Here is a 21193-nt window from a genome sequence, read left to right as displayed (position 1 = left end):
CAGGTGCACGGGGCTCACGTGATCCAGACAGGTGTGATTTCCCCTGCCCCAATAGGCCCAAGTCTCCCCTCAGAAACAATAGTAACAAAAAATATCAGTTCAAAAGATGACTTCTGGCTGTAACTCACCCAAAGGAAATCTAAAATATCATACTTCTTTTATTATTATTATTATTATTATTTTTGGCTTACACCTGGCGGTGCTCAGAGGTTACTCCTGGCTCTGCACTCAGGAGTTACTCCTGGCGGTGCTCAGGGGACCATACGGGATGCCAGGAATCGAACCCGGGTCGGCCGTGTGCAAGGCAAACGCCCTACCCCCTGTGCTATCACTCCAGCCCCTCATACTTCTTTTAAACTTTAGGAGTACTACTATTTATTCAGCCATTAAGCTGATTGAAGTGCGCATGAATTTCACATTACCTTAAAATTTTTTTTAAATTGAACATCTATGAGGTGGGCCATTATAAAGCTATTCATGATTGGGTTTCAGTCATACAATGATACTGCACTCATCCCTCCAACCAGTGCACATTTCCCACCACCAATGCCCAGTTTCCCTCCTGCCACCCTCCAAAATCCCACCTCCACCCGTATTGCCAAACCTTTTCAATATTGACACCCAAATGGTAAGAAAAAAATTGAAATAAACATTCATAAATAAAAATCACTAAAAATCCAATCGGAGAGCATGGCAAGCTACTAAGAGTATCCCGCCCACACAGCAAAGCCTAGCAAGATACCTGTGACTAATTCGATATGCCAAAAACAGTAACAAGTGTCACAATTTGTTGTGAGACGTTACTGGTGCCCACTCCAGCAAATCGATGAACAATGGGAGGACAGTGCTACAGTGCCAGTGCTAAGAATCCAGTACACGTGGGCGCGGGTAAGGCTCAGGTAAAAGCGCATGTCTTGCAACCACGATGCGTGGGTTCGATCCTGACCTCCGCAAATACCCACAGATGCTACCAGCACTCAACAGACCCAACACGGGGAACTGGCCTGGAACCTGCCCCGCATTGGGCGGGGAAGGGATCCCCTCCAGCTTAGCAGGGGCGGGGCCCAGCAGGGGGCGGGGCGGAAGGGGGCGGGGCCGGGGCTGGCGGGCCGGACAAGGCCGCGCGAGAGCACGTCTGGCGCATGCGCACCTCTCAGCGGGCCGCTTCCACTTGCCAGGCGGGGGATGCCAGGGGAAAGAAGTCAAGTTTTTCGGTTTTCTCTGCTCTCGACGTCTCTGGGTCGCGGAAAGCTCCACGTTTACGGTGAGAGAATGCGCCCCCGAGCGTAAGAGGCAGGGAAGATGGCATGCACTGCTAGGGCAAGAGGTGAGTTCGAGTTCTTCCCCCCCCCCGGCTTCCGGGATATCGGTGGTCTAGTCCATTCCACAGACTTTCGAGCCCTTGCAGCGGGTCCGGGATCGTAGGATTGGGCCGACTGCGGCTGAACCGTCTTTGGGAGAAGGAAGTGGGAGCCTATCTCCTGAGTTCCGCCTCCCCATTTTCGAGGAGGTGGTAGTGAGGAAGGACAGTGTACGAGACGCTACCCTACGGAAACCAACGGATCGCCCCTCTCCGCGAGAACTGCCGGGCAGGCGGCGGGAAAGGGCAAGACGGGCGTCCCGCACGGGAAGGAGCCAGGAAGCCACGCGGGAGGGCGCGCGACGCGCCCCTTTTTCAGCAGTGTGGCGGGGTCGCACGCACGCCCGCCTCGGCGGCTGGGCGCGGTTTGCGACAGTGGGGGTGGCGGCGGCGCTGGCGGCGGCGGCAGCAGCTTTGCGGCAGGCTCGGGCCGGGCGTGCTTGACGGCGGTGTGGCGCAGGCCCCGCCCCCGGCGGCAGGAGCCCGCGGGGAGGCGGAGGAACATGTCCGAGAGGGACGGCGCGGCGCCGGCGGGAAGCGACATGCCGGCGGCCAAGAAGCAGAAGCTGAGCAGCGACGAGAACAGCAACCCGGACCTGTCCGGCGACGAGAACGTGAGTGCCGCCCGCGCCGTGAACTCACTCTCGGGAAAGTTTCTTGGAGAACACTTCAAGCGCCGCGCGCGTGCCGGCGGGCGGGGGAGGGGCCTGGGAGCCGTCACGCGGGGCGGAGGGCGCAGGCGGGGGAGGGGGCGTCACACGGGGCGGGGGGAGAGGGTGGGAGAGGGGCGCGGGGCGGTGCGCGGGGCCATCTTCCGGCCCGGGACGCGGCAGGTGGCCAGGCGAGTTCCGAGAGCTCGCCAGCCCGCACTTGGGGCTGCGGCGTGAGGGGCGCTCTTGGCCGGGCCGAGCTGGGGGGTCTGGGACCCGGGGCCTTCCTGCACGGTGCGGGGCTCGGGAGGGGGCGGGGCGGGGCAGGTGCGGGCATCGGAGTCCCGGGAGTCAAGTTTCTGGGCGCCCGGCGCTTGGGGCCCTTGGACGTCAGCGGGGAGGCCGCCCACGCGGGCACTCGGCGTGGCTCCACGTGGGCCGCGGGCTGGGCAGGGGGCGGCCGGCGGGGCAGGGCCGACGGCGCCCCCCGCGCGTCCCCCAGTCGCACGCCCAGACTCAGCCCCGAGCCTGCTGTGGTCCAGCCCCAGCAGTTAAACCAGAGGTGTTTGGACGAGTCCCCAGGGACACGGGAGTAAAAAAAACGGGCCTGCAAACTCACCGGATCTGAGGGCTGTAAAGGTTGTCCTCTGCCTCCCTCCTCGCAGGCTTAATCCCAGAAAGTTGCTGGATGGCATAGGAGGCTTGTGCGAGTTTCTTTGTTCCGTTTCGCAGGTTTGGGTAATACATGATGTCTCTGCACCCAGTTCCTGCGCTCTAGCGGCTGCGTGGAGCGTGCACGTTACACAGCGGCCTTCAGTGTCCACTCAAAGGCTTTCTGCTGCTAGGAGGAAGATGCCTTTGGGGACGGCCTGTGTGATTTGTCCCTGAGATTGCTGGGGAGCTTAGGTGTCCTTCAGTATTAATTTAAACAACTGCCCATCCCCCCTTTTTCCCAGTCATAGAGTGGGAACTACCGTTTTGTTTTGTTTTGTTTCTTTCAGCTTCTTGAGTCCTTGAATTCATTTTACTTCACTTTTTTTTTGGGGTCACACCGGGCGATGCACAGAAGTCACTCCTGGTTCATGCGCTCAGAAATTACTCCTAGTGGTGCTGGGAGGGGGGGGGCATATGGGATGCTGGAAATCGAACCTGGGTTGGCCGCGGCCAAGGCAAACGCTCAGCCCGCTGTGCTAGGGAGTCAAGTTATTGCTCCAGCCCTTTCCTTCCACCTTTTTTTTTTTTTTTTTTTTTTTTTTTTTTGCCTTTTTGGGTCACACCTGGCGATGCGCAGGGGTTACTCCTGGTTTATGCACTAAGGAATTACTCCTGGTGGTGCTCAGGGAACCATATGGGATGCTGGGAATCGAACCCAGGCCGTGTGCAAGGCAAACGCCCTACCCGCTGTGCTATCGCTCCAACCCCCTCCTTCCACCTTTTTAAAAAAACAGTTGTAGTCTTAACAGATTTTTGTGCTTGGGTTTCAGTTATACAGTAACCGAGTACCCATCCCTCCATCAGTGCCCATTCTCCCAGTATCCCTCCCACTACCCCCCCATCCCACCCGCCTCTGTGGCAGGACATTCCCTTTTGTTCTCCCTCTTTTTGGGTGTTGTGGATTGCAATAGAGGTATTGAGTGGCAATCATGTTCGGTCTGTAGTCTGCTTTCAGCATGCATCTTCCATCCTGGGCAGATCCTCCCAACACCCTTTACTTCCCTTCCACATTTTAAAGAAATTTTGTCAGTTGATGTTTGTGTATATACAAGAGCACACCCCCAAAAGAGAAGCTAAACTCTGACTGCTTCCTTGTTTCTTGACTGTGAGCTGACCTATTTGCCTCCGTCTCTCATCTTAGAACTGGGGATTCCTGGCTTGGGAGATAGCTTTTTTTTTTTTCTTTTTTAGTTGAGGTTCTGTGATTTCCATTACTGCTAATGACTTCCCATGCACGTAATTACAGAGCTCCACCTATCACCAGTGTACCAGCACTCCTCTCAAACCCGCCCGCCTGCAACTCAGTTAAGCGATCCAGTTCCCTGGAAGATGGTTTGAAGGTGTTGGAGGGCTGGCTTTGAGTACAGGAGGTTCCTCCAGTTTTTAAGAAAGAGTGTTGAAGGGCTGGAGTGATAGTACACACGGGTGGGATGCTTGCCTTGCAGGCAGCCGATCTGGGTTGGATCCTGGTACCCTATATGGTCCCTCAAACTCCACCAGGAGTAATTCCTAAGTGCAGAGCCCCTGGGCATTGCCAGGTGTGGCCCAAAAATGAAAAAATAAAAAGAAAAATTTTGCTATTTAATAAAGCACTTGATAAAAAGTGTTACAGTGCTTTACCTAGTACATTCTAGCACATGGTCTAGTTGAAATCTGCAACTGTTACGTGATTTAAAAAAATGCCAAGTTCATGGGTTAAAAGTCACAGCTACAGCAACATTACTTACATTATAATAGAAATGATAGATATTACAATGGCGAAAATTAACATGTAAGCTTATTTAAAAATGTTATTTTATTTCACAGGTTCTCTAATTTACATTTAGGGATCTCAGATCTTGGACATTGGCTAGAGGAAGCAATGGAGAAAGTATAGATAGGTCTACATGAAAAGCAAATGTAGAAATTACTTACAAAGGTTGCAGTTGTATTCTGTAGACAAATATGACTAAAAGAAGGTCAAAAGCAAGTGGGTTTTTTGTTGTTGGTGTGTATCTGATTTGCTTATTTAATGAATCACCTATCCCCAACATTCAGTCCTAGCAGTAGAAAGCCTGTGGTAAGTCCCATGCTAAGTCAAATGGAGAAAAGAGAAGTTTCAGGGAAAGTTTCAGTGTGCCTCAGCTGGAGGGCCCTAGGGCCCAGTGCCCCCAGAGTCTCAAGGGGCACAAATGAAAGTTGTGTATGATGATGGGCGGAACCCTAGGAGGGAAACCGATGAATTAGGGGACCATGTCAGAAAAAAAGGCTGGAAAACGCTGCTTTAGGGTGAGACTTGACTGTATATTCCTTCTAGAACAGCACGGAAGACTCCCAAGTTAATTGATGGGCCTCAGACATTCTCAGCTGTTTGTAGTACGGTGGAAGTGTGATGTAGGTGGGCCCCACAGGTGGCTTATGTGAGGCAGGGAGGAGGAAGATGGTCACATTCTCCTGATCCTCTGCCACCTGGGACCTAGGGTTTGGGTGCTTGTCACGCCTCACAGAAAAAGAGTTTCAGGAGTAGATGAGCAGTGAAGTAGCACTGTTGCACTGTCCTCCCGTTGTTCATCGATTTGCTCTAGTGGGCCCGGTAATGTCTCCATTGTGAGACTTGTTACTGTATTTGGCATATTGAATATGTCACTGGTAGCTTGCCAGGCTTTGTCGTGTGGGCGAGATACTCTCGGTAGCTTGCTGGGTTCTCCAAGAGGGGCTGAGGAATTGAACCCTGCTTGGCCCGGCCAGTCTCGTTCAAGGCAAATGCCCTACCACTGTGGTATTTGGAGGTTTTGAAGGGAAACAGAAAGTGGGAGAGAGTGGAGAGTAACTTGCTCAAGAGAGAACCCCAGCTTCTCCAGAGTAGAGAACGCCCTACACACACCCCAGCAGTAGACATGAAGACATGAAAGTACATTTCTCAAGACATATGCAGCCCTTGCTTTGTTCAGTTGGCTTCTATATAGGGCTTTTCTGACTTGCCTCCACTTAGGGCTTCTACTTAGGTAAGTTGCTGTGGAGGTTGGGGGGGAGGGGTAGGTTGGGAGTGGTGATGGTGTTGAAATTCCTTTCCTAGCCTTTTGTTTCTGCTGAAGCTTCTCTGGGTCTGTTGCTGATTATGGGTGAGGGTCTTACCAGGCCTTCTGTTTCCTGCATGGTTGGATTTCACAAAATAAGGGGTATACCTAGGAACTTTCCTGTTGCTGCCTTTGGAGGGGGTCTTCCCTATCTGCCTGCCTGTCTACATCAGAGGCACAGATCAGTATACCCAGCGTCCCGCCCCCAGACCTTGGTATAGGCTAGTCCTACACCACTAGGAGCAGCTGCAAGCACTAAGCCAGGAATAAATAGCCTCTAGCCTCTGACCACGCCTGGGTGTGATTCCAAAATTAAAAGATAGAGTTCCACTTGTTTGAGATTGGGGCTGGAGTGGCATGCTTTGCACACGAGGACCCAGCTTGGTTCCCCAGTACCCTCTGGAGCCACCCCCACCCTATGCACTGAGTTGGGCCTAGCCCCTTAGCACCTCTGGCTGTGGCCCCAAAATCAAAATAAATAAAATTACACTTTGGGTTATTTTGGTTTTGTTTGTTTTGTTTGGGGGCCACACCTGAAGATGCTCAGAGGTTAACCTAGGCTTTGCACTCAAGAATTACTGCTGATAGTGCTGGGGGACATAAGGGATGCTGGGGATGGAATACAGGTCCAGGATTGCAAGGCAGACGCCTTGTCCTCTCAGTGTACTCTCTCCAGCCCCTCTAGATTTCCTTTCCCGTGCCACAAATAATGCTGGTCTCATCGACAGACTGAACTTTTGATTGTTTACATTTTTCTATCTATAAAGACCTAAAATATATTTAGATACATTTAAAATGTGCTAGATACATTTAAAATACACTATAGTTTTTCAAAGTATACGTTTAAAATAGGTATAGGTATATTTAGAAATAATTCAAGGGTCAGAATTATTTGTGTGGCTCCCCCCCAAAAAAAATAGTTCACATATTTATTTAGAATATGCTCTGCCACCTAGCCACTTTGGGTTTGTTTTTTGTTTTTGAGTGGGGCCACACCCATTAATGCCCAGGGATTACACCTGGCTCTGCTCAGGATTTACTTCTAAGGGAACCACATGGGATGTGAAGAATCAACCTGGGTTAGCTGCATGCAAGGTAAATACCCTACCATTGTACTATCATTCAGGCCCTATCTTTATTTATTTATTTATTTTGCTTTTCGGGTAACACCTGGCTTCCTCAAGGGTTACTCCTGGCTTTGCACTCAGGAATCACTCCTGGAAGTGCTCAGGGGACCATATGGGATGCTGGGAATCAAACCCTGGTCGGCCCCCCTGCAAGGCAAACGCCCTGCCGCTGTACTATCACTCCAGCCCCCGGCCCTATATTTATTTGTCTATTTGTGGCAGTAATTTTTTTTCTTTTTGGGTCACACCCAGCGATGCACAGGGGTTACTCCTGGCTCTGCACTCAGGAATTACTCGTGGCGGTGCTCAGGGGACCATATGGGATGCTGGGAATCGAACCGGGGTCAGCCGCGTGCAAGGCAAACGCCCTACCCGCTGTGCTATCGCTCCAGCCCCTGTGGCAGTAATTTTTACTGTGACCTAGATAACATGGTTACAATGGCATAATTCATTGTGTAATTTTGTACCTTACATTCATTTTTCATTTCATCATCCTGTTAATCGTCGATTGCCTCGAGCAGGCCCCAGTAACATCTCTTTCATCCTAGCCCTGAGATTATATTCACGGCTCTTTAGGAGAATGAGACCCATCATTGTTACTGGTATTTGGCATATTTGGTACGCCACGGGGAGTTTGCCAGACTCTGCCGTGTGGGCAGGCTACATTCGATAGCCTGCAAGTTTGTCCAAAGTAGGAATGAGATAATAAGATGTCATAATAAAAAATTCTGATTAGATGTCACGCGGCCGAGAATGCAGCCGCGCGGTTCCGGGATCTGGATTTTATAGTCTCTGAGTCTTGGCCGCTGATGGGATTACACGGCGTCAGGGGGCCAGGTGATGGGTGTGACCCCCGCCTGCTGGAATTTGGAGGATCTGGATGGAAGATGCTCGACTCCAATCCGAGTAGGCTTGGAGGTCTCGGCCCCGGAACCCGCGTGGCTTTGTCCCTCTGCCAGTACCTTCATGTGTGCGGAGAGTGGTCTCAGCATGGTGGTGGCTGGTCCTGGAGGTCTTCGGCTGCCGGAGCCCCGGTCGGGGCGGGGAGGAAAACTCAACCCGCGCCCCTCCAAGGGGTCCCGGTGAGGGACACCCAGGCGCGGGGGCAAAAGACTGCACTGTACCTTACATGATTACATAAAACCAAATTTGGAAAGCAACAGGTCCTAAAATGAAACAGCTTTCTCTGGAATGAATTTAGTGACTTTCCTACAGTTATAGGTTTTAAAGGTTTAAATGTCTATTTATTTTGTGGGTTTCCTTTTTATATTTTGGTGCCACTGGACTTATTCTGGGGGCTCTGAGCTTACTCCTGGTGGGGCTTTGGGGTCCACATGGGATGCAGGGAATTCAACTTGAGCTACAAGCAAGGTTAGCATCCTCTTCTCTGTTCTCTCTCCAGTTCCGATTTTGTTTCTTCTTAGAACATTGTACTATATAATGAAATGAGGTTGTGAAATCATGTTCTGAGACAGAAAATATATGCGATTGGTGTTATATGGTGTGTACTGAAGGTCCCTGTGAGTGAGATGGGAGACTTCCTGCAGCCATCTCTACTACATTTGTAATTACTTGAGCTGTGCATGAATAACATTGCTTGAGTTTTGAGTCAAATTTCATTAGAATGTAGCACAGAGTTAATGTACAATTTAAGAAATTCAGACTGATGTGTTCAAGAAATAACAATTTCTAAAACTACATTAATGTTGAACCTATTTTAGCCTCCCACTCGCAGCTACAGAAGCCCTCCAGTCTGAGCAGTCCAGTGGCCACAGGCTTCTCTTCGGCCTTGGGTGTGAATCAGGCCACCTGTCAAGGAAGAGACCAGTTAGACTTTCTAGAACTCTTCCCTCCCCAGCTGTACCTTCTGTGAAGTAAGAGACAGGGAATTACATTCGAGTGGCTGACATGTGTAAAATGTCTAACTGAAGTCGCTGGGTCCCCACTGGTGGCTTATGTGAGAGGCGGGGAGGAGAGAGACGGTCACTTTCTCCAGATCCGCCTCTGCCACCGAGGCCAAGTCTTTCAGGAGCCCCTGCTCAGTGGGGGCCTAAGGGAAGCCTGGCCTTCTCCCCACCACCTGATCTCTTGGGGAACCAGAGACTCAGGTCGGGGTGAGGAATTGCTCTTTGCAGAAAAAGGAAAGTCCTAGGCCTCACCTAGGGTTACCAGATTCATGGCTCACTGAAAAGAATTTCAGGAGTAAAGAAGAGCAGTAAAGTAGAACAGATTTTGTTTGGAGGTAATCTTCTGTTGCCTTGGTCTGGAATGTTCTGGAATCTTTTGGGCTCAACTGCAAAGGTTAATCAGATTAAGGGAGGGGCTTGAGGGTTCTGGAGGATTTTCCTTTAGGCCCTTTCCTTGGGAAGTGATCCAGTCCTCAGGGCCTATTGCTGGTCTTGCTTTCTGGATCCACAGGTGGGTCAGCCTTAGGACTTTTTTCTAGAAATTTCATTGTAAACCCAGGTGGTTTTATTACCTAGAAGTTTAGTTGCTATGGGGCCTTTCCCTGTCTCTCTGCCTGCCTGCGTCATTACCAATTCTGATAATCTTTTTTAGTTTTTATTTTTGCTGAATTGCCAACTACCTGTAAATCTGGTTTGTAGCTGGTTTGTTCTTGGAACCTTATTTGGAGACAGGTAACTATCCCATTTCGAGCAATTTTTTCACTACCTGATTGATAGAAGATTGCTTGTTCTAAGTATTTGATGTAAGCTTTGCTAAATTTTTTGCTTTTAGGATGATGCTGTCAGTATAGAAAGTGGAACAAACACTGAACGCCCTGATACACCTACGAACACTCCAAATGCACCTGGAAGAAAAAGTTGGGGGAAGGGAAAGTGGAAGTCAAAGAAATGCAAATATTCTTTCAGATGCGTAAATAGCCTCAAGGTATGTGCCCAATGTAGACCAAAATTATTTTCCACTGGTAAACCAAAAGTTATTTCTTTGTTCTTTGGGCTCATCAAATTAGTGATTAAGGAACCATATGCTGACTATATCCCAATTTAGACTTGAGCCACTGCTTGGTATCTGTTATAAAAAGTTGAACATGACTGATAACCTTTATACAGTTTTTAAAATAGAACTTATTCTTTGCCCTTTAATTTTTTAAAGATTAAAAAATTATTTTGTGTGCCATGGATTGAAGCCAGGGTCAAATGCGTGAGAAATTTGTACTGCCATTAAACATTCTTGTTGCTTCCCCTGAATGCTTGGTAAAGGTAAAGGTAAAGGCCCTCCCGTTGATGTCGATTTGCTCGAGCGGGCCCAGTAACGTCTCCTTTGGAGACTTTGTTGTTACTGTGTCTGCCATATCGAATACTCTCGGTAGCTTGCCGGGCTCTCCGAGAGGGGCGGAGGAATCGAACTCGGGTCGGCCATGTTGGCCGCTTGTAAGGCGAACGCCCTACCGCTGTGCTATCGAATGCTTAGTACTTGCGAATATAAAGGATTGAGGTTATTTGAATCGTTTCCTCAGTAGTTTTTCTTTATTAGAAGAATTAACTGGTTACCATTTTGAATATTTCTTTTACATCAGTCTTAGTTTAATTGGGGAGGTTGTTTGTGGGTTATTTTGATTCAGCACACCTGACAGTGCTTGGGGCGCTCTTCCTCCTGCTCTGCGGGTTTCCTGCGGGCTGGCTGTGGGGACCACCTGCTCTATCCTGGCCCCTTTGCTTGAGTTTGAATTGCGGTTTGTCTGCACTAGGCAAAAATATGTCATGTAAGTTAGATTATTTTACTGCCATTTGAATGTTTTGGTGAAACATTTCAGAAGCATAAAACTGATTTTTCAAAAGATAAACAGTTTGTGCTCAGGGCTTATTCCTGGCTCTGGGTGGTGGACTTATTGGACCATGTAGGGTGCCAAGGATCAAGCTTGGGTCAGTCTTGTGCAAGGCAAATGCCCTGCCCACTTTTGCTCTGGCCCCATAGTGGGGTTTTGGTGTTCTGTTTTGGCTTTTTGGGTCACACACCGTGATGCTCAGGTTATTTCTGGGGTGCTCAGGGGACCATATGGGATACTGGGAATCAAATTCAGGTCTGCCGTGTGCTAGGCAACCACCCTACCCACTGGATATCTCCCTGGCCCCCCCAAAGTTTTTATTTTGAAAGTGAAGGTAGGGTTGTAGTTCAGTGTTAATAAGGGCATACTCTCATGAGACCTTTCCTGGATTGGCCCCTAGTATGGGGAGGTAGAGGATGGGGGAGAAAAGTAAAATGTAAAAGCATTTTCAACATAAGTACTCGTGATCTAACCTCTTGCCTTTATAAAACATAATCCACTAATATTTGAAAATTGGATGAGATTTCCTTGGTTTATTTTTGATATGCAGAATAGTAGCACTGTCCTCCCGCTGTTCATCGATTTGCTCTAGCGGGCCTAGTAACGTCTCCATTTTGAGACTTGTTACTGTGTTTGGCATATTGAATACGTCATGGGGAGCTTGCCAGGCTCTCCGAGAGGGGCGGAGGAATCAAACTCGGGTCGGCCATGTTGGCTGCGTGCAAGGCAAACGCCCTACGGCTGTGCTATCGCTCCAGCCCTAACTACTAACATCTACTAATAAAGTAAAAGTGAAAACAGTAATAGTGACATCAATATTTATAGTATCTATAGCATGCAGGGCATTTGGGCTGGAGCGATAACACAGCGGGTAGGGCATTTGCCTTGCACGCAGCCAACATGGCCGACCCGAGTTCGATTCCTCCGCCCCTCTCGGAGAGCCTGGCAAGCTCCGAGTGACGTATTCGATATGCCAAACACAGTAACAACAAGTCTCCAATGGAGACGTTACTGGGCCCGCTCGAGCAAATCGACGAACAACGGGAGGGCCTTTACCTTTACCTTTAGGAAGAGGTTGAAGTAGTCAGTTTACACCCCTTTTTTTTGGCTTACGGTAATCTAACTTCCTTTTTCTTTATTTTTATAGGAAGATCATAACCAACCGTTGTTTGGAGTTCAGTTTAATTGGCACAGTAAAGAAGGAGATCCATTAGTTTTTGCAACTGTAGGAAGTAACAGAGTGAGTGTTAATGTAATCATTTGATGTAAAGATTATACCTTGTTTTACCTTTTTTCCCTGTTAAAGTGAATCATTGTAAAAATTAATAAAAACTAGTATTAATGACTAAAATCTTTTGTTTCGGTTGTTTATAAATCCATTTATACTTAGAATTTTGCTTTTAGATATTTAGTATTATTGTAAAAATTGACAACTTTTTCTGAAATGAATTTAATAGTTTCTCATTCAGATTAAGGTAAGATATGTGTGATTTCTGTTTTAAAAAACTCTTAGATGTCTTTATATAAATGCAAAATATAAGTCCAGAGCTATTAAAAATATAATTATTTGTATTAAACATTTGCCTAGTCATTGAAGTTCTGACATTTTAGAGTTTTCTTCTAAAGTTGATAACAAGTACTAATGCCTGTTCAGACGTCCAGTCAAATGTAGATTGTGAGAGAACATGGGTTGATACCTGTTTAGACATTCAGACAAGAATGTCCTGTTAATAACTGTCTAGTTCTTTGAAAATAATTCGGAAGGAAAGTGAGACTACGTTTGGTTCTTTTTGGTTTTGTTTAGCTTAGTTTGGTTTTTGGGTCACACCCAGTTGCAGTCAGTTGCTGCCTGTTATCTTTGGAACAGGCCTTCTGAGCTTTTGCCTTGCCCTCAAGTCATAGTTTTGTGGGTCTTTGGGTTTGTTTTCTGGGCCACATGCAAGGTGCTTAGTGCTTACTTGCTTAGGGGTTATGCCTGGCAGTGCTTGGGAGACCATATGCAGTTCTGGGGTCAAACTGGATGCCTGTACTTGCCAAGTGCCTTAGCTGCTGGACACTGCTGCCCAGTGTTGGAGTTTGAGACAAGATTGGAAGTGTTTGGGTTTTTTTTTTCCAACTGGGAACAGTCTAATTAAATTTCTTAAGTTATTGCTATAGAGTTAATATTGTACTTAACCAGCTTGATCATGATCATACCAGAATTATACCTCACAACTATAGCAGTATTTCAGGCTTCCAAATAAAATCCCTATTCATTTAAATTGACATTGAAGTTTTTGAGTTGCTAAAATTTCTGCTGTTGGATTTTTAGATTAGAGGATATAAGATTTATAGGATCTTCATAGAATTCTTGTTTCTTACTAAAAAAATTAATGATAGGTTGTTGGCCTAAATTATAAGAAATAAGGAAATTATTTGGGGGCCAGAGAGATAGTTTAGCGGATACGGTGCTTTGCCTTGCATGTGACTTTAGTTCAATCCTTGCACCCCCTAAAGACCACTGAGTCCCTCAGAAGTGATGCCTCAGCCAGGAGTTAGCCCTGAGCACAGCTGGGTGTGACCCAAAAAAACAAAAATGTTATTTATTCACTTTAGCCATTGGAGAAACCATACTGAGCAAATTTTAGATATTCTTTAAGAACTTAATTTGAGAAGTGTTTGTAATTCATAGTATTAAATCTTTAAAGAATTGGTACATTTGAAATATGTGTTTGAGACATTGGAATGCTATTGAATATACTGTGGTAGTTATGTCAAAGGTTAAATTTTATAATGATTTCCTTAAGTAAATGACTCATTTAAGGCAGGAGTTTCTGTAATATTTTTAAAACATGGTTGTAACTAAAATGCTTACAAAATATAGGGTCATCTACATTTGAGATGAAATAATATGTATTTTTGTTTTCACTAGGTTACTTTATATGAATGCCACTCACAAGGAGAAATCCGGTTGTTGCAATCTTATGTGGATGCTGATGTATCCTTTCCTGGGTTTTCAGTATTTTGGGCTAAAAATTTGTATTTCCTATAAGTACACCAAAGTTTTTGTAAATTTAATTAGTTCCCTGAAGTATTTTTCATTCTGAACGATGGCCGATACAGTTCCTTCGTTGGTTATATTCCGAGGATTTCCTGATACCTACGAAACTTAGTTTTCCTGATTTTTAGAAGTTCATTGTTGGATGGATATAGAGGAAGGTGAGGTGGATGGAGATGAGCATTGGAAATCTGGTAATAGAAAACTACTCTTGTAGCTGTTAAATTGGGCCGAAATCTCCACAGAGCAATCACACAAAGACAAGTTGCGATGCAATAAGCAAAGGGTCTATTGACTAGCTCCAGCTAGGGACCCTATCTGCCTCACGGACATAGCAGCAGCTTCCTTGGAGCAAGTGGCGGCTGCGTGTCACAAAAGCGCGGGGCATTTTTCTTCAGCATTACATAACACGGGCTTTCAGTGGTATACACATCTTGCCACATTTTTTCCTTGCTGCTTGGTCAGTGCCACCTGTGGTCCTCTTTGTTCTATTCTTTCCATGCCTGGCTGACCACTAGAGTCCTCGTTTTTACTGATTGACTGACACTATCTGCAAGTACTATAAATTTTGTTTGTTCTGTTCCCTTTGCCAAGATGTGGTCTCTAGTTCATGCCCAGTTCAGCTGTCAGTTACATAATCATACAGAATAGCAAAATGGCTACGAATAACTAAAACGGCTCCACTTTGATTCTAACATAGCTAATGCCTCCTTTTTTTTTATTCTTGGACTTAGATTGATTACCAAATGTGAATTGATTGATATACTAAATAATAGATAATAAGGCCTTCAATGCAAAAATGAAATGTTTGATTTGTTTAGCAAACAAAACTGCATGGTATAAGTCCCTGAAAAGTTTTTAAAATGGGTTAAATAGCTGTCAAAACTTGGTAAAAGCCTGTTTCCTGCAGGATGCCATTGAAAACCAAGAACAGGCAAGAACATTTATCCTTGCATAGACAGTGATTAACTAGAGCCATGTTGATGTCTCACGTAAGAGGAGGTGGAGAACTAGTTCCCTTTCTCTAGAGGCACGTAGTCCTGAGGATTGTGATTGAGTAAGCAAATTGAAACCTCAGGACAGGCACCTGACTGTTGATTGGCCACACCTGCTCCTACAAGGCCAGGCCATGTTGGGGTTTCACAGGCAGAGCCTGTGCTCCAGCCTCAGCCCCCTGGTCCCCTGGTCATCTGTTCCAATATTTGGATTGGCACACCGCTATGCCCGTTCATTTACATACTATGGTGTCTGCCTCAGATTATGCAAACTAAGAGAGTAATTAAAATTGGTTGGGGGCCTAATTTTGTCTGATCATGTCTAGATTTTAAAAACTCATTGTTGAAATCTGTCAAATATGGAGGAAAATGGGAACTGCTATGTCAAAATGTTATTGGGCCTTTGAAGATCATTGTTGAATTGCTTACGTTTCAGAAATGTATTTTTCCCCCCTTTTTCAAAAATGTATTTCTTAACTAGCATTTCTTAGGCTGATGAAAATTTTTATACTTGTGCATGGACATACGATAGCAATACAAGCCATCCTTTGCTAGCTGTGGCTGGGTCCAGAGGCATAATTAGGATAATTAATCCCATAACAATGCAGTGTATAAAGGTGGGTTAATGGTTAAACTTGTAGATTTTTTTGAAGTGCACATATATACTTTTATTTTTTTATGAACTTAAAACGAATGGAACTTGTAACTTTTTTGGGGGGGGGGCTACACTGTTGACTTCAGGGGCTCCTCCCAGCTGTGCTCATTGTCTGCTCTGGTGCTTAGGGAGCCATTGTGTGCCAGCAATCAGTCTTGAACTTCAGCATGCAAAGCATGTTCTCATTGTTATTTTAGCCCAACAGTATAAACATTTGTCATTTAATTTATACATTGCTTACTGCTTCCTTGTATTTACAAACAGGATTAAGACTTGTCACATTTTGGTAATACAGATAAGAAATAAGTGGCTTTTTGAGCTGGAACAATAGTATAGCGGCTAGGGCATTTCCCTTGTTTGTGGCTAATCCCTGTTTGATCCTTGGCATTCCATATGGTCCCTGTGCACCTCCAGGAGTAATTTCTGAGTACAGACCCAGGAATAACGCCTGAGGACTGCTGGATGTGGCCTAGAAGCATAGAAAAAAACAAATGGGATTTTATTTTTCATTTTTTTATTTTGGGGTCACACCAAATGGTGCTCAGGGGTTATTTCTGGCTCTGTACTCAGGAATTACTCCTGGCAGTGCTCGGGGCACCATATGGGATGCTGGGGATCGAAACTGGGTCTGGCATGTACGAGGCAAATGCCCTCCCCACTGTGCTATTGCTCCAGCCCCAGAAATGAGATTTTAGGAGCCAGAGAGATAGGGCAGCAGGTAGATGGGGCAGAGTCTTCACCTTGCTTGTGGCTGAACTGGGTTTGATCCTTGGCATCACATCTGTCCCTCCTGAGGCGCCTGGAATGATCACAAGTATAGAGCCAGGAACACTAACCTTGAACATGACCAAACGTGACCCTAACTCACCCCCACTTTTCCCGTCCCCATTTATAGAGATGTGTTCCACGAGAGTCACATTCCCACCCTCTGTGGAAATATTTTTTGTTTTTGGGCTACGCTGGTATTTCAGGGCTTATTCCTGGTTCTACACTCGGAAATCACTCCTGGTGGTACTTGGGATCATCTGGAATGCCAGATATCAAACCAAAGTTGGCTGCTTTCAAGGTAAAAGTCCTACTAGCTGTACTATCACTCAGGCCCCTTCTGTGGAGAGTTTTTGTTTGTAATATTTTTCTTTTTTTTCTTTTTGCTGATGCCAGTAATTGAATCCAAGGCCTCCCACAGTGATCAGGAAGGCAGGTGCCTTCCCTTCCTTCCACTCCTCTTCCCCCCTCCTGAAGAAAAGCAGACATATCCCAGCCATGAGGATCTTTTTAGACAGAGGAGGGTGTGCATTGGCAACTATAGCCAATGGGGGAATCAAATTCAGTTGGCCACATGCAAGGAGAAATCTTTAAAAATCCAGTACCCTTCCTCTGGTGAAGGTATGGGTATTTCATTGTATGACCGAGACTTAGACCCGAAAGCTTTGTAACTGCTCTCATAGTGATTCAATAAATAAAATTATTAAAAAAAAAATCTAGTACCCTTTCTCTAACCCCTCAGGATATTTTAAAAATCCTTATCTGTGGGACTGGAAAGACAGTACAGTGGGTAGGGCACTGGGGTCTATCCCAGCATTCCATAGGGTTCCCTGAGCACCCCCAGGAGTGATTCCTGAGTGCAGAGCTAAGAGCATTGCTGGATGTGGTCTCCAAAAGAACCTGTGCCTAAGCTAATCTAGTACGATATAAAAAATAAACCCTTAACTGTGCCTGAGTTAATGTAAATACAGTATCTGTAGATGAGCATTTTTATTGCCCTACAAATCTGTTGGGTTATTTTAAAATACGATCAGGATGGAGAACCACGAAAACTTTCCACTCATGGAAAAAGAATTTACTGACAGATCCGAAACTTGATTTTTTTTTTCTTTCTTACAGCACTATGTTGGCCATGGAAATGCTATCAATGAACTGAAATTCCACCCAAGAGATCCAAATCTTCTCTTGTCTGTAAGTAAAGGTAAGAGAAAATGTTTCTTCAGTCATACTTTTTTTAGAAATGATTTTTTTTCCCTCTTACAGGCACAAATTGTTATAAGGTAGGGGAGCCAAAAATTTTAAATGGTAACTTTTAGGAAAGTGTCAGACTACCCTGTTATTCCCAAGAAAAAGGGACCCTACGGTACTTCGGCTTGGGTTATGTATTATTCTTTACTATATTGCATTGATCTAGAATTTTGGCTTTAATTGAATAAGGTATTGAGTTATCAAATTGCATATCAGCAAAACAATTTTTAAGTTTTATAGATAGTTTCTCAAGTCATTTCATTATGGGTTTGATTTTTGGTTGCAATAGAGCTGGGGATTGATCATGCAGTGCTAGAGATTAAATCTAGGACTTTACACATACAAGGCTAGCAGTTCAGTATTGAGCACAGCCTGCCTACTAAATTTTGTTTTATAAGTGATTTCCTATAGAACTACTTAAGATTCCATTTCCAGCATAAGCTCTTTGAAATACTTCTTGTAAAGAGAAACACTGCTTTGTTCCATCCCTACTTCTTTTTACTGTGTTCAGAAATGCCGCTTAATTCTCAATCACCTTTGAGCTTTCTGAACTGCATTTTTTTTTTGTTTTACAATTTGTTCTTGCTTTGTTCATGGTAAAGCTTGTTAAAGCTATAGTCTACTCATATTCATAGATGTCCTCATTAAAACTCCTGAACATGCTTTAGTATGATTTTTAGGGGGCTGGAGCAGTAGCGCAGTGTGTAGGGCATTTTCCTTACATGTGGCCTAACCCTAGTTTGATCCCTGGCTTCCCATATGGTTCCCCCAAGCACTGCCAGGAGTAACCCCTGAGCATTACTGAGTGTGACCCCTCTCCCCCCCAAGAGAAAGCCAACAAAACAAAACCCTCTTGAACATGCTTCAATATAAATTTTTTGAAAGTACCAAGGTATAGAACAGTTGATAATACACACACTGTGTCTGTGTTTTGGGGTGATCCTTCAGTTTGCTCAAGGACACGTGGTGCTCAGGAACCAACTCAGGCCCCCCGTGTGTGCAGTGCATGCTCAGCCTGCTTTGCTCTCTGCCCCTCTCTTCTTTGGTAATAGTAAGTAGACTCCCAGCTATTCCTTTATCAAAGTAAACGAAAGTTGACTTAAAGTTCCTAATAGCACAGCTTCTTAAATGTTGCTTCCTGAAATTTCAATGTGTCGAGACTTTTATAATTATTATTTTATAAGACACTGATTTACAATGCAATTAATAGGGTGTCATCCATATGTAACTTAAGTGTCATCTTGCTCTAATTTTCTGTCATTCCCTCCCTCTGTGGCAAACTCAATTCTGCATACCAATTCTGAGGTCGGTTGCCTTTGGTTATTTGTTTCTCCCCAACTGTGTTTTTTTTTTTTAGCCCACACATGTGTTTCCTCCTCCTGCCTAACTTCACTCACTCAGCTTGACTCTCCAAGTTCCATGTACATGGTGTGAATTGCATGGTTTTCTCTTCTCTGATAGCTGAATAGTATTCCATTGTGTATATGCAAGTTGCTTTACACACTCATTTTGGACACTTGGTTTATTATATTTTGTCTAGTGCTGCAGTGAACATAGGAGTCTGAATGTCTTTTCAGAATTGAGGGTTTTTTTTGTTTGAGGGGTAGTGTAATGGGCAGGGCATTTGGCTGGCACCACACACGATCCCAGGAGCCCCTGCCAGTAGTGTCTTGAGCGCAGAACCAGAAATAAAACCCTTGTGAGCACTGCCAGAAGTGAGCACAAAGAGGAGAAATAAAATCAGAGCTTTTAAGAGGCCTTTAGTATAGATAGCAAGAGGCAGAATTGCTAGGTTATTTGAAATCTCAGTTCTTAGTTGTACTCAATGTATATTCTCCAAAAAGTTTGAGTCAATTGACATTCCTGCTAGCAGTGAATCAGGGTTTCCTTTGTCTCCACTTTATCTTTACTTGCAGTGCTGGTGGTTTTGTTTTTTTTTTAATAAAAGTTTTTGAAAATGAACCAGTACTTTACCACAAACAGTATTGCATTTTTGGGGGGGCTGGGGGAGCGGTTAGGCCATACTTGGTGATGCGTGGGGGTTAGTTCTGGCTCTCCAGCAGCAATGCAAACATCAGCGTTAGCTGAAAAGATAACATACAGAATAGAAGAAAATATTTATAGGTCATATATATCATAAGGACATAGAATTCAACATACAATGTTGAAAAGTGGGCAAAAAGCTTTTGGGAGAAGGGACACGACCTGGCGGTGCTCAGGACTTATTCCTGACTATGGACTCTGGCATCACTCTTACGGTGCTGTGGGCACCACACTGGGGGCTGGGAACCAAACTCTAGACAAACACCCTGAAGAAAGGACAAAGGTTTGGAAAAGGGGTCTTCCCAAATAACAAGTCTAATGTGCAGAAGTAAAGTTGCAAAATAATCTTTTGTTGTTAGGGAAATACAAATGAGAAACAGTGATACCAGTTCAGACATACTAGATTGGCTTTAATCTAGAAGTACGTTGATTAGGGTGTGGGAATTGAAATACCCGCATACATAGGAATTCCCTCATACATAGAGTATGAATATAAAATGTAACCACATCTGAAAAGTGGTCTGACAATTTTAGGTTTGGCTGTTATGAGCCCAGTAGTGTGGGTTCCTCTGCCTCAGTTCTCTGGAATTGCTGCTGGCTATGCTTAGTGTTGACGCCAGGACTCCTGCAGACCAGGTGCTCCTGTTGAGCTCTCTCCAACCCCAGAAAACTGTTCTAGGTCAAAGAGAAAATGCAGTGCTCAGGTGCTTACCTTGAGTGCAGCTGGTGATCCCTGTCGCCATGCGTGTCCCCAGCACCACTAGAGGTGGCTAAAGATCCAGCCATACCTCTCCAAATTATATACTGGTTGATTTTCACTGTTGACACAGGAATTACTGAATTACTGTCTTGTTATAAACTGTAATATGTTAATATTAATGTCCACTGTTACATTTTCAACTGTATGTGGCATTTCCTACAGTAATATTGCTATACCTTGTAATGTTATTGTTTTAAAAGTAAGATGGCTTAACTGTTCTCAAAAACTAAAATTATTCTGTACAGTTTATAATTCTTTTTTGGGTTTGCTGCAAAAATCTTGTAGTGGAAGCAAATGCTTATTAATATACTGTCTTACTCATAATATAAAATTTTGCTTTTTGCACAACCCTTGTTTTTCAAATTCAAGGCATTATTTAAAGGAAAACATTTACAGTCTTTCTGATTTTGAAAGGGTGATGTCATATCTAGGAAATCTGTAGGTTTTGTTGATATGTAATATGGATTCCAGTCTTGGTCTTTTATGTACAAACTTTTGAAGCTGTTACATATTTAAAGAAGTTTTGTTCATCTTGATTTTTGTCTGTACTAGATCATGCCTTACGATTATGGAATATTCAAACAGACACTCTTGTCGCAATATTTGGAGGTGTAGAAGGACACAGAGATGAAGTTTTGAGTGCTGTAAGTTTCCCTTATAAGAAAGTTCTGTTTTGTTTTGTTTGTAAAGCTTGCTGAATAGTTGGTTATGGTTTTCATCTTATGTGGAGAAAAAAACAAATTTGTCTTTAAAACCTTATTATAACACCGTGATTTGCTAAACTTTTCATAGTGTTACAAGTCTTAAATGTTCCAACACCAGTGTGACATTCCCTATACCAGTGTGTGCAGTTTCCCACCCTCCACGTCAGCCTGTCCCATTGAGGTACAAATTGACTTCATATTGTTTGTTATGACACAAAAATAAATGGAATTATCAAGAGTCAATTTGATAAAATTTTTCTGTGTCATGAAGGCTGGAGCGATAGCACAG

General features: G+C 44.8%; 1 protein-coding gene across 2 annotated transcripts in view; it reads left to right on the top strand.

Moving 5' to 3' along the window:
• Window positions 1-1494: 1494 nt before the first annotated feature.
• EED (embryonic ectoderm development) overlaps window positions 1495-21193 on the top strand; it is a 43705-nt gene continuing 24006 nt past the window's right edge. Inside the window, exons 1-7 of one of the 2 annotated variants that reach the window (XM_056128828.1) lie at window positions 1495-1974; window positions 9647-9799; window positions 11845-11937; window positions 13609-13674; window positions 15221-15346; window positions 17269-17350; window positions 20753-20844. In XM_056128828.1, coding sequence (XP_055984803.1) covers window positions 1864-1974; window positions 9647-9799; window positions 11845-11937; window positions 13609-13674; window positions 15221-15346; window positions 17269-17350; window positions 20753-20844 — 723 coding nt within the window. In that variant the 5' untranslated portion in view covers window positions 1495-1863. The remainder of the gene's footprint in view (window positions 1975-9646; window positions 9800-11844; window positions 11938-13608; window positions 13675-15220; window positions 15347-17268; window positions 17351-20752; window positions 20845-21193) is intronic. The other variant, XM_056128829.1, reaches the window with a different exon arrangement.

This window comes from Sorex fumeus, unplaced genomic scaffold (genome assembly GCF_029834395.1).
Source record: "Sorex fumeus unplaced genomic scaffold, SorFum_2.1 ptg000069l, whole genome shotgun sequence".
Lineage (NCBI taxonomy): Eukaryota > Metazoa > Chordata > Mammalia > Eulipotyphla > Soricidae > Sorex > Sorex fumeus.
The sequence above is the reverse complement of the archived record's forward strand: the minus strand, read 5'-3'. Positions and strand labels throughout refer to the sequence as shown.